The sequence below is a fragment of the Colias eurytheme genome, chromosome 2, assembly GCF_061535395.1.
Source record: "Colias eurytheme isolate Ceu_HAF_F1 chromosome 2, ilColEury1 Martin Lab GWU primary, whole genome shotgun sequence".
Classification (NCBI taxonomy): domain Eukaryota; kingdom Metazoa; phylum Arthropoda; class Insecta; order Lepidoptera; family Pieridae; genus Colias; species Colias eurytheme.
This window is the reverse complement of record NC_142981.1, coordinates 10579431-10592114: the sequence shown is the minus strand read 5'-3', so window position 1 is coordinate 10592114 and position 12684 is coordinate 10579431. Positions and strand designations below refer to the sequence as shown.

General features: G+C 31.7%; 2 protein-coding genes across 2 annotated transcripts in view; both read right to left on the bottom strand.

Annotated features, from left to right (window-relative positions):
• LOC149910661 (uncharacterized) overlaps positions 1 to 12684 on the bottom strand; it is a 113751-nt gene that overhangs the window by 97534 nt on the left and 3533 nt on the right. The window lies entirely within an intron of this gene.
• On the bottom strand, positions 3719 to 5703 carry LOC149910662 (uncharacterized). The gene is made up of 4 exons (XM_090115947.1): positions 5548 to 5703; positions 5144 to 5401; positions 4372 to 4726; positions 3719 to 4092 (listed from the first exon to the last, which is right to left on the bottom strand). The coding sequence occupies exons 1-4, from the start codon at positions 5566 to 5568 to the stop codon at positions 3863 to 3865; spliced, it is 864 nt and encodes a 287-aa protein (XP_089972073.1). The 5' UTR covers positions 5569 to 5703; the 3' UTR covers positions 3719 to 3862.

Sequence of the window (12684 nt, the reverse complement as noted above, 5' to 3'; positions counted from 1 at the left end):
GAAACTGAAGAATTTATAAAATGAACAGATGATTATATTGTGTAAGAATTGAAATTTAATGAGACTAATGTATTGAAGAGATAATCTATATAAAGCCCTCATTTCACGCATACTTATCCATTTAAACTCACGCACAATCTTATACCTATAAACTCAACCACACGCATAAACACACACACACACACACTAACACACACACTAACACACACACACTTTAACACACGTTATAATGCTGGCACTATGTCTTAACGAGAGGAAAGCGTCGATCGACTATAGCACAGGTCTAGTACCTAGTTTAGTCGATCGTCGTGTCTTTAATTTATTGTGTAACTATTTTATAATGTGTGTATAAATAAACGTTTTTCATTTCATTTCATTTCATTTTCAATAAAGTGGTATTGCACGCCTCATAAGCGAAGCGTTGAGGTGGGTACTACTGTCACTTCGCGCCAAACATCTGATTTTTCAAACTTAAAATGTCTTTATGTATCATACATTGCACTTGTAAGATAATACATACACACACATATTAAGAAAAAACACTATTTTTAACGTTCATGATATTTTTGATGTCATTTTTGTTATTTAAACTAGTTAAAAAATTGTTTAAAAAAGTTCTGTCTTGGACGTCCGTGTGTCTGTATGTGCGGATCCTTTTTCTTGTTAACACGATAGCGACCGAAATACTTTACTAATCGAGTCTTTTTTTTTCTCTTACGCTTGAGTATGCTCAGGAATAGAACCCTTTCATTTTTCAGGGTCTGATTCGATGTGGTTTAATTGTTATTAAATAAACAAAAATAATAATTAATAAATATTTATTAAAAAAAAATTATGAGGCGTGCACTTTTGGATTTTCCAAATTATTTAGAGTTGTTTTGCTGTAGTTCCTAGTAAAAGTTTTATTTAGATGAACTTTCAAGTTTCAATAATCCATTGCACCTTATTTTAATATTTTAATTTGTTATGCTTTTTATAACTTAAACACGTGTACATTTAGCTGGTTCATTACTCATTGTATTTTAAGGTATTAAGTCACATTATATAATGCACTATTTATAATGATAAAATCACCAATTTGTTAGCTATAGCATGAAGGATGTCTACAGTAGGTAAACTTTTTCGTCTACTACCGTCATAAGATGTGTTAGGTTAGTGTAATACTATGATGTTATGTAATTCAATTTAAATTACCGTAGCCATCTTTTATATCCAGCCTTAATGGAATCCATTACATAAATCCCTGGATTTTAACGAAAATTTTATTAAAAGCTAATTCATTAATTAATTAAAGCTAATTCTGGCAGAATTATTGCTCTTATCAATTTAACTTTTTTAGAGATAAGCTAACACAGTGCTTATGAAAGTTTCATGAATGTAATTATTTTCGATAGCTCTATTATTCCATGAAAAGGAAAGTATTCAATATCACACACAGCCAAAACGGACGAAAGAGCTCAAACTAAAGAATACTTATATGAATTTCAGAGTTTCGTATACGAACTTATATTACACCAGACAAGCTACAAGACTACGTGATTATTGTATTGATGATAAAAGTTTACAAAGTTTAATTTAGCCTATTTTATTACATAAAAGCTTACGCAATAAAAGCCTATCAACAGGAAAACAATTTTCACATCCCGTAATTAGGGTTAGAGCCAATTGCGATTCCAAACAACTACTCACAATTATAAAAATAAAAATAGCTGTTGTATTTATAGCGATCTACTTTTGAGCCAGACACTAGACAACCCTTGAGGGGCGTCGGAGGTAGGAATGGTTAAATGTTCGTGCAATCAATGTCAACACAAACATACAAACAACCTATGTGTCAATTCATTGTTTGCAGATTGACGGCCGCTTTCTATATTGAATCTCAATCCCTAATTTGCTGGTCGAGATTGATATTTCAATCCATTTTCTACTTTTAGTATTTCAATAACCGATCGATGGATCGCTAACTCGATCTTTTTTTTCAATCCATCTTTGGGAGGGCCGATCGGGTTTTTAGATTGGTATTTGTATGAAAGTGAGAGTATGGTGTTTTCTTTAACCGATCTCTGATTTTGACAAATCGATTTTTGAACGTTATAGATCTTTATTTGTGATCCTCCAATTTTGACCGATTGTATTGATAAAAGGCGTGAAAATGGAAATATTTTCAAGTGATAGTGATCTTGAATTATTAGCTCAGCTGTCGGATTGGGATAGTAGCGACAGCGAACAAGAGAGAGCTGTGTCCTCAAAAACTTTTCGACGAATAAACTTCATGGCAAGTTTAACTGACGCAGAGTTTACATTCAGATTCAGAATGAACAAAGCCTCAGTAGAATCTGTCTTTAATGAAATAATGCCCTATATCAAAGTGAAATCAAGACGGTAAGAAATTTATTTGTTTGCTCAAATTGCTTCAAAATGTATATAAACATAACCTAAAAATTGGATACATAACTAAAGTACCTATCATTTTCAGGAATAATGGTATACCACCATTGCATCAACTTTTATTGGCACTTCGATTTTATGCATTGGGTACAATGCTTAATTCAGTGGCCGACTTTGCTGGAGTATCCTTATCATCAGCTTGTAGAATAGTGGCAGATATATCTGCTGCTATCGCTAGATTGTATAACAAATATATTTTTCTGCATTCTAGAACTACAGATAAATTTTATAACATAGCTCAATTTCCTAGAGTATGTGGTGCTATTGACTGTACACATGTACACATTCAGTCTCCATGTAGGTATACAAGTACTGATTTGTTATCAATAAAAAATTTGCAATTAACTTAATTACTATTTGTTTAGAAAGTTGCCATACATTTGCTACAACAAATAAAATAAAATATTATGTATTTCAGGTTCAACAATAGGAGAGGAATATAGAAATAGGAAAGGATACTTTTCAATCAATGTCCAAGCCGTTTGTGATGCAGACCTTAAATTAATGAATGTTGTTGCTCGGTGGCCTGGTTCTGCTCATGATGCTACAATTTTTAATCAGTCAGTATTAAAAGGTAAGTAATATTGGGTTTATTGCCCTTTTAAATGTTATTAACATTTAAAATAATATGAATTTCTAATGTATCTAACTCTTATTACAGCCCAGTGTGAAGATGGTATTCTAGGAAATCGCTGGTTGCTCGGGGACAGTGCCTATCCAAACCGGCCTTACTTGCTCACACCTTTGTTAAACCCAGCAACTGCCCAGGAAATAAACTACAATGAGGCCCAGATAAAAACTAGAAACACAATTGAAAGGTAAAATCACCATTTTATAAAGCTTTCACTATACTAGAGATTATAAAAATTAAGTACCTACCTATTCATTTACTTTTTATTAACCAAGTTTATAAAAAAATGTATTTGTTTGTTTAGGACATTTGGAGTCTGGAAACGTCGCTTCCCAGTAATATCCTTGACCATGCGGTTGTCATTATATAACATACAAACAGTTATAATTGCTACAGCTGTTCTTCACAATATCTGCAGAAATTATAACATTGAAGAAGTACCCCCTGAAGTAGAAATGCCAGACGATAATGAAACTACTGTGATATCAGAGAATTCGGACAGTATTGAAAATGATATCAGAAATAGACAAGGACTGATTTCTAATTATTTTTAAAACTTATTACCTACCTATTTATTTTACAAAAATATGAATAGTCTGTCTTGAGATAATTTGTAAATTCCTTTGATTAGATTTTTATCATTAACATTTTGTCTTTATTATCATACCTTTTATTAGCTTCAAATTATTAAACAATGATAATTTCAATAAAACATTAATTTTTCAAAATAGTTTATTTAGTTACATACCTACATAAAATATATTTACACGAAATTATATAATTTTAAAAATCCTCACCCTTCAGCTTCCTTATTTCTAATTTTAATTTTTCATTTTCTAACTCTAATTTTTCATTTACTAGCGTTAAGTTTTTATTCTGTAATAATAAAGTTTCATTCTTCTCTCTCATTTTAGTTTCTAACATTTGTTTTTTAATGTTATAATACTCTGCCAATGCCTTGTTTCGAGCTTGACACCCGTTGTCTGGCTTCAGTAGCTTCCGCTTAACACCACCTGTAAAACAAAAATGCATTAAATATAGGAAAACATAATGTTTAAAATTTCATCAAAATTCTTTTAGTAGTTTTTGCATGGAAAAGTATCAAATATCCATCCTCACAAACTTTAATGTTTATTCATCTTCACAATCTTCATGTAGGTACCTAACATATATGTTCCAGGTCATAGTCTACCTGTGTGCCAAAATTTTATCCATATTGGTTGAGCCAATAAAGCATTATTGTGTAACAAACATGCAAAGTATCACATTATTATTATGTAATAGGATATTACCACTAGTTTTGAAATTCCTTTTTTCAATGGAATGGATATTGGGCGTACCCAGCGACACCAACTCATCCCCAATGCCATTGGCTGGCACTTCATTGCCCATGGACACAGATGTATAATCCATGGACGGCGTAGGATTTTCCACAGGCAATGGAGTGTCAATCAATAGCATTGGATGATCAGCTGGCACAATATAAGCTGTCCCAACACTCCCATCACCATCACTATCACCAATAAGTTGGGGCTCAGCATCACCACCAAACCTCACTGTGAGACCCTCTCCAGTGCTGCCCAGTAATGCTGCTACCCTGTCCAGGATCTCATCTGGAGGAAAGTACCCTGGTGGCCCACCTCCAGTCTGGAACATAATTTGACATAATCATTAATTATATATTTAAAAAAATTCCTCATCAACATGTTCTGGACTACCATTTACAGTACCTACTTAACTATAAGTAAAATATAACATAACATCATGCCCTGTATTCCCCAACAGGTTGAGCAGCGGTAGCACACCCTGGCACACCCACATTTTGCCAGTTATGTTTTAAGGCAAGCCTATTGCCATCTACCGGGCACATATCCAGACTCCGGGCAGCTACTGAGAAATTCCTAATGTTAAAACTTAAAAACACTGCCCAACCTGAAAATACTGACTAATACCTCATGCTCAGCAGTCGCTTACAACCACTAGTCTAGTTATTAGACTAACAAGCAGGCAAGGCTAGTCCAAGTTTTGTATTTTTAGGGTTTATCTATTTTAAACTTAATTTACCTTTATCCGTTCCATCCGCATGAGACCAATGCGCTTTCGCGAATTCTTTTTCAAGTTTTCCCACTTAAGACGCAGTTGTTGTGGTGTACGGCGACAGGTGCCTATATTTGCATTGAAGACCCCTGCAATCCGTGTCCATTCTTCTATCTTCATTTTATTACTGGTGGCATTGGTCTTCTTGTTATACAATATCTTGCTCCCCTCAATTAAGGAGAGCAGCCCTTTCGTCTCTTCCTTCGAAAGAGGTTTAGTTTTACTCTACAAACAAATAAAATAAAACTTAGTAAGTTTTGTACGAAATGGCGCGAAATACCGCGCCACGCGTTTATCTTTTACATAGAAAATTATACATTTGTGGACGTGAATGTTTATTGCACGTATATTTAGTATAATTATTTACTTACAGTTTCTGCCTCTGACTCCATTTTTTATTTAACTTTCTTCTTTCCAAGGAACAAACAAACTTGAGACTATAATAATATAATTTAAGTTAATTTTGCCAATGTCAAACTGACTGACTGACGTTTGCGATTGACTGACGTTCCGTTCCTCTTCAACAAAACGTATATTACTAATCTAACGTTAACGTTATAGTACTTTACCGCTGCAACTTTGCAATCAATTATTATTATTACTGTGTATGCAATTTCTTGTGATTATACATAAAATAGATTAGCTATAAGAAAGCAAACACCATTTTACTCATTAACAATTGCTGATGTTCTTTTACTGCAAATGCGTAAAACAAAACGTTAAGGAGGGCGCAAATTTATGACCAATCCCTTTTTTCTAATGGATTTGGAGACGAGATCGGCTTATTGAAATGCAGATTCAACATCAATCGACGGATCGGATAAAATCTGGATCAATAGAAATCTAAGATTCACGATCGAATATTGAAAGCGGCCGTGAGTCGAGTTGGTATCTTTTGGTTGGGATTACAGTTGAATTTGACGTGTTATAGTAATGATTATTGACAACTTGTTATTAGTCATTAAATTAAGTAATATTACAATATTATTTTTCCTGTTTTAGAGCGTAGTCTTTTGCGTATGTTGTCGTAGCAATATTTGTAGAGCTATTATTTATGTTAAAATAATCAAATCATTGACTATGTAAGTGTAAAATGTAAGGGGGAGGAGATAACACGTAATTGCTTATTGCTGGTGTATGAAAAAATGTATATAACATACGTATTAATTTACTATTTAAAAGTGCACACAGCCTGCCTTTTGTCATTGACTTGTTTCCATAACATCATGACGTTCACTACCCAACAAAAAATACATGACGCAGAAGCAAAATCACACATGCATCGACAATCCATCACAATTCACAAGCGTCATCAAGACGTTTTACATTTGACAAACACTTGTTTTGTAAAACCTTCATTGTCAAAATTTCGCGAAGGGAGTCGAAATCAATTCTACGTGCAACTGTACAGCATTGAGGGGTGCAACCCTAGGATGAGGGTTGATGCTCTGATGTTTCCATTGCTTGAACTAGGAAATAATAGACTTCTGTTTATTTGTTTGATAGAAATAAGTGCTCAAATCGAGCTTATAATGTGCTTCATTTTCTCATGTATTTAATCATGCATCTTACGTAATTGTGCCTTATTCTAATAATTTCGAGGGACAGAATCAGAAATCAATATGACATCAAAGATTTTAAAATGTAAAGGCCATCAAAAAGTGGCAATATATTATTTCTAAAATTAAATTAATAGTATAAGAACACTGTTTAGGAGTAAATTCTATCTACAAATTATGTTATACTTGTGCATTAAAATGTATTTTCACAATATACATTTTAATGCACATCAAAATGCAGAGTTGAATTATTTAACTAGACAAGTTAATACTTCAATTGTTCTTTAAATATAAGAATTCCTATTCAGCATAAGATTTATTTTGTAAAACATCTAAAAACACAGCTAACTAGCCGAGCCGCTGCAGAGATTAATTGCTTTAAGAAAAGAGGTGTAATTAGAGAGAAAAAGTAATTAGAGCAAGCAGATTGGTTAGATTGGGCCTAATCTTTTGATTGAACTTTTTTGGATAAAGTAAAGAGTTATATAAGAATTGATTTATAGTATTATATTTTTAAGAAGTAAATTTTAAGTTAAAAGGGGTAAAAATACATTATTCATATCTGAATAATCTGTAAATTAGATTGCCGTGGCATTTTATATAAATGCCACGGCATATGTTGGTTGGTAAATTCAACTACTCATCACGATATCCATTCCGAATATATTATAAGTTTTTTAAGTACCTAAGTAGTTTTTTATTTGTTGGTAGTACTCATTACAATATCCTCCATTATATAAGTTTTGAATATATTGTAAAAAATAAATGTCTTCAAAATATAATAGCATTCCAAAATCAATTCATTCAAAGAATCACACCATTCTTTAAGATTTAAAAATAAAGACACTTGAATTTATCGTGCCGTATCAAACAACGGAGTCGCACCGAGGACGCGACCCACTTCTTCCCAAAGGCCCGATAAGCACGAACTTAGCTGCAAGGTTTCACTTGTTCTCACTTTAATTTTTGCCAATGGTCAACCTTTGATTTTACTTGAGATAACGAACAAGATTGTAATACTAGTATAGTATCATATTATCTCTGGTATTACAAAGGACAGCTGAAAATATTCCATGAGTGCAAACATTCTGTCCATGAGTGCATGAAAATTCTTAACGTTTTTGTGTTTGTGGTTTTACATCGTACTTATACATATTACCTATACTGGAATTTTTTAATGTGATTAACAGTGTTTACAGCTTTTTAATTCTTTAACATAAAAAAATATATTAACGTATCTATACGAGTACGAGTACATATTATCATAGTGTTTCAACTTTCATTATAATTTTAAAGCTCAATCTATAAAAATATAATTATCTACTTATAAAATAAAAACTTCTATGTTCTCTGTATTTTTACCTATGATTTAAATATGACCTTGTGTACTTATTGTGCTTCCCGAAAAACGTTGACTTGTTTATTACGTTATGTTTTTTCACGAAACAAACAACAAGTTATACGAAAAATAAACAATAAAATTGTATGGATCTTGCTAATAATTCACGAAGGTGCAGATTTACAGCCAACATTCAGATTAATATATAATAAGCACTCTCATGGAGAGGGTGGGTTTAAAAAAACATAGTGAAGGGATGAACCGTTTTAATGTACGTTTCTAGAAACGTCGGGGAATTTCGGTGAACGCTGTAATTCTTGAAAACAATTGTAATATCAATATTTTCACAGAGCTTGTAATGGTTAGGTTTAGTTAAGCAAGAACATTGTATATTTAGCTTTCGTGATAGCATAAATTATGTTTACTTATGTATCCCAATTATATGTGTAGGTATATGCTCAGTTACTTTTGATAATATTTATAGTTAGTTAACTAGCTTCAGCCTGTGTTTTCATTCTTGCTCTACTTATAAATCTTACTTAACTAGACTTGACATTAAAAAAGTAGAATATATTAGTACCCAGACTCTTATTAATCTATATACTTATACTATCTTAAATTTCAAGTCAAACAGGGAAAAAATAGAGTCTAGAGTTGCACCCACCGCATGCTATTACAAAAAAAAAACAAATTGCATGACAGTGACGTGTTAATATTAAAAATTTGTAAAACTCTAATAAATCATTTGCCGCGTGGATTGACCGACTTACGAAGGGGCTTAACAACGCCATTCTGTTACACATGATTAATGATTTAACCCACTTTTCGTAATCCATTACTGGTATTTTGATTTGCCCGGTATTCCTGGTTTTTAACAAGGTTGTGTAGAATTAAAAGTATTTTTGTTAGAGGCTTTGCTAATGTCGTTGGTAGAGTTCGGCCTCGATAAATTAAGAATCACATATTTATTCAGGAATTTTTTTAACGACACGAAAATAAATATGTATGCAAGAACCAGATTTAAAATACATATTGTTCTAACAATAAGAGTAATTTAAAAATTATATGTATGCTGATAGACTTCATTATTACCTATCAATTATTTATTACAGTCTCATCAATTCATCATCATTGTTTTAAACATGTAATCACTAATCATATATAGATATTATATATAAATTAAAAAGATAAAACCAAACAATTTTTCATATGTTTCAACCCTATTCCAATTCCCAATATCATTTCACATGATTAATTGTTACACAGAACTACTGTGTAGACAAGAATAGTTCACAAGTTGACTTAATCCTTTTCATAGAAGCCGCCAACACATGATGTACAACAATCAATTCATATAAAACAGACAAGACTATCGCCCCGACTTCGCCTGACTTGGATTTCTATTACACAATAAATAATTTATTTGCTTTTAAAGTAGTTGATTCATCTATGGTAGCACATATTATATTATTTTGCTAGCTCTATCATAAAAAAACAAAGTTTCCCTTATACCTAATTGTATTTTTTTATTTAAGTAATCATATCCTACTATTTTCTTTATATATTATCCTGCAAATAGACAAATCAATTCGGGTTAAATAACCCGATATAATATATAAATATATAAGATAATTAGACTTGTGATAAATAATTTTATAATACAAGTGTCTGTCAACAACGGCTGTTACTTTTATCTCTTGAACGTATTCAAACTTTAGCGACTGAGACGTTTTATGGCCTGTGAAAAATAAATTGTTAACATTCTGTTGAATAGTTCCACTCGTTTTATTTTTTCTCGTTTTTATGGTAACCAAATAAGTACAAACAAAAAAAATTCTACACCAATAACCAAAACTGTTTCAATTAAAACAATAAACCAACATGGCGGTTGGCGCCAAATACAATTAAATGAAGATAACCTCAAATTCATAGTTTGTAACTTAATTATCTTTGACAGATATGTCACTATTAATAATTGATCATAATTACATCTTGTAACTCTATCCATTAATTTAACAGATCCAATAAGCCTTACCTATCAATTAATATCGACGATGGCTTCGTCTTGTTTTAGTAAACTATCGATTTAACCACATCTATAGATTATAAACTTAAGTTCGAATTTAAATTAATGATTGTTAAATTTATACTAATAATATTCTAAAGCTGAAGAGTTTGTTTGTTTGTTTAAACGCGCTAATCTCAAGAACTACTCACAAGGACCGATATGAAAAATTATTTCGGTGTTAGATAGACCATTTATCGAGGAAGGTTTTAAACTGTATAATATTATCATCACGCTAAGACCAACAGGAGCGGAGACACGCGGGTGAAACCGCGGAGCGCAGCTAGTTCAGTAATAAAAGCTATCTATTGAACTAAAACGAGTTAGCACATCATTTATTAAGCATGTAATATGTGTGTACGTAAGTATATCAAACTGAAAAACGCATGAGGCACAAACACATATTTATATATTAAAACTTGAATATCTATTAATATTTTTCCGAAAACAGTTTCATTTTCACGCAAAGCAGATTTTGGCTTCGTTCCACTGTTGTTTTTAAATGCACCCATAGATAAAAATAGATGTTAAGAGTAAAATAACAAAGAAATAACTCATTTGTTGTTTTCACAGTACATTAGCTGTGAACTATAATGACTCATTTATATCATACGAATCTCTTTCTATATTTCAATTTATTTATAAAGCAGAGTTCTTATTCTTAAAAACTGTTCAGCCGTTTTTTACATGTTCAAAAGTATTTGCATATAACCATTGTAAGGCAGTACTGGAGACTTTTAAAGTGACTTTTCTTACAAGTTTCCGTTTAAACTGTATAAATATGAGAAGCCACGTCGCATCCAGTCAAGGGTTATAAATATTCATTTAGAGAATCAGGTCAAAACTTGGAATTTAAAGTTTAGGGCTGTAAGGGCAAAATAGCAGCTATACCTTGCTATAATCTATAACTTAACGTAGTTACAAAAAGGTTATGACCGAAAGTAAAGAGTATATAATGTATAGAGGCATGAGTTAGGTATAGGTTAGCATTTTGACCTCAAATATTCATACACGTTGAAAATTTAATTTCTTGTAAAATGTTGATTATTATTAATTTAAGTTTAACGAAAATCAATTAATATTTCACTAAAAAAAACATTCAGTAGAGTACTTTAATATTTTTTACAAATGATTTCTTTTGTATTAAACCGCTATTGTATTGCATAATAATTGCCCTTCTAATAAATATTCGGGAAGTACAATTAGAAACTTCAAATCTAATAAATCGATGTCGTTCGCAATGCATAGACGAAATACAATTCAAAATAGAAACCACCCTAGAGCGACTAACGCGTAAAAAAACCCCTACATTTAATATCCCTTATATTTTCTAGAGAAATAATCATCAATTCAGTTTCCAAATTATAATGGCAAAGGGTGCAATTATGGGGTTGGAAGAGATGACATTAGAATGTGATATAATTGTTATTGTATAAAAATTATATATTAGGAACCAATAATTACCGTGGAGTCATATTTAATTGAAGTGTGTTATATGATTACAGGCATCGAATTATATTTAACCATTGATTCTTATTGTATTTTTAATATGTGTATTGCAACGTAGTTAAAAAAATATTAATATCCTTTTTCAATTCAATTTACTGAATACATAATACAATTATAATTCAAAAGTATATTATAAGTAAAAATAATTATGTTAATTATGTTCATGCAAAAAAGGGCGCCAATATCAGACATCAGTAATTTACGTTATCTGTGGACGTTGTTTGTACGACAGAGTCGTAAGTGTCACTGGAATTTACGAGTCTATATGGAATACACGCCTCAATCAGTGAGATTAATTAATGGAAGGCAATCAGAATTATCAAATTAGAGGCTCGGCTTCAGTCAAGGTCAAACGATATTTCCATAATCGTATAAAAAATAGACAATCCGTAGCATTTTCAATAGCCATTGAGATAATATTACTACGTATGGAGGAGACACCACGAACAAAATCTGGGCGCCATTTTTTTGCTCTAACTAAGTTTTAAAAATTATTATCTAGTTAGGTACTTACCGATGAAAGTTATTCCTTTGCACTTTTCCGTATTATTTGTATTATTTGTGCAATATCGTAACACACACGAAGGCATATTTGATGCGTTTCACTTTAAAACAAATAAAAAATGAGCGTGCAGTTTCGCCATAATTATGGCGTATGTTGAGCGGAACATAAGTGATGTCGTCTCCATATGTATATCTCAATGTCAATAGCATGAGAATTTTGATGATGACGAAAAATAGAGAGTGTAGAGAAAAACTGATACAAGTTTATAAAAGTTGGACCAGTTTTGAAGCATTTTCTAGTAAGAAATGACTCTACAATTTGAGAATATTCTCCTTATTTCTGGGAAAGTCCTCCAACCACGTTTGTGCATGCGCTATCTACCGGAGTATTTCAACGTTATACAATCCAATGTTTTACGTTACTGCAAAGCTAGAAGCCATTTGAGTTTGTTTAATTACTATGCATCCTGAGTTATGAGTTATGACGTAATTCGTTCTGGAAATAACTGGATACAACTCGGGGAATATTCTC

What these genes read in the sequence shown, in the direction of transcription:
- LOC149910662 (XM_090115947.1), bottom strand. Translation starts at nt 5,568, where the DNA reads ATGGAGTCAGAGGCAGAAACT. An exon ending in TGGAGTCAGAGGCAGAAACT is followed by an intron (nt 5,402 to 5,547) that starts GTAAGTAAATAA and finishes ATTTGTTTGTAG; the next exon opens with AGTAAAACTAAACCTCTTTC. An exon ending in TGCGGATGGAACGGATAAAG is followed by an intron (nt 4,727 to 5,143) that starts GTAAATTAAGTT and finishes ATTATGTTCCAG; the next exon opens with ACTGGAGGTGGGCCACCAGG.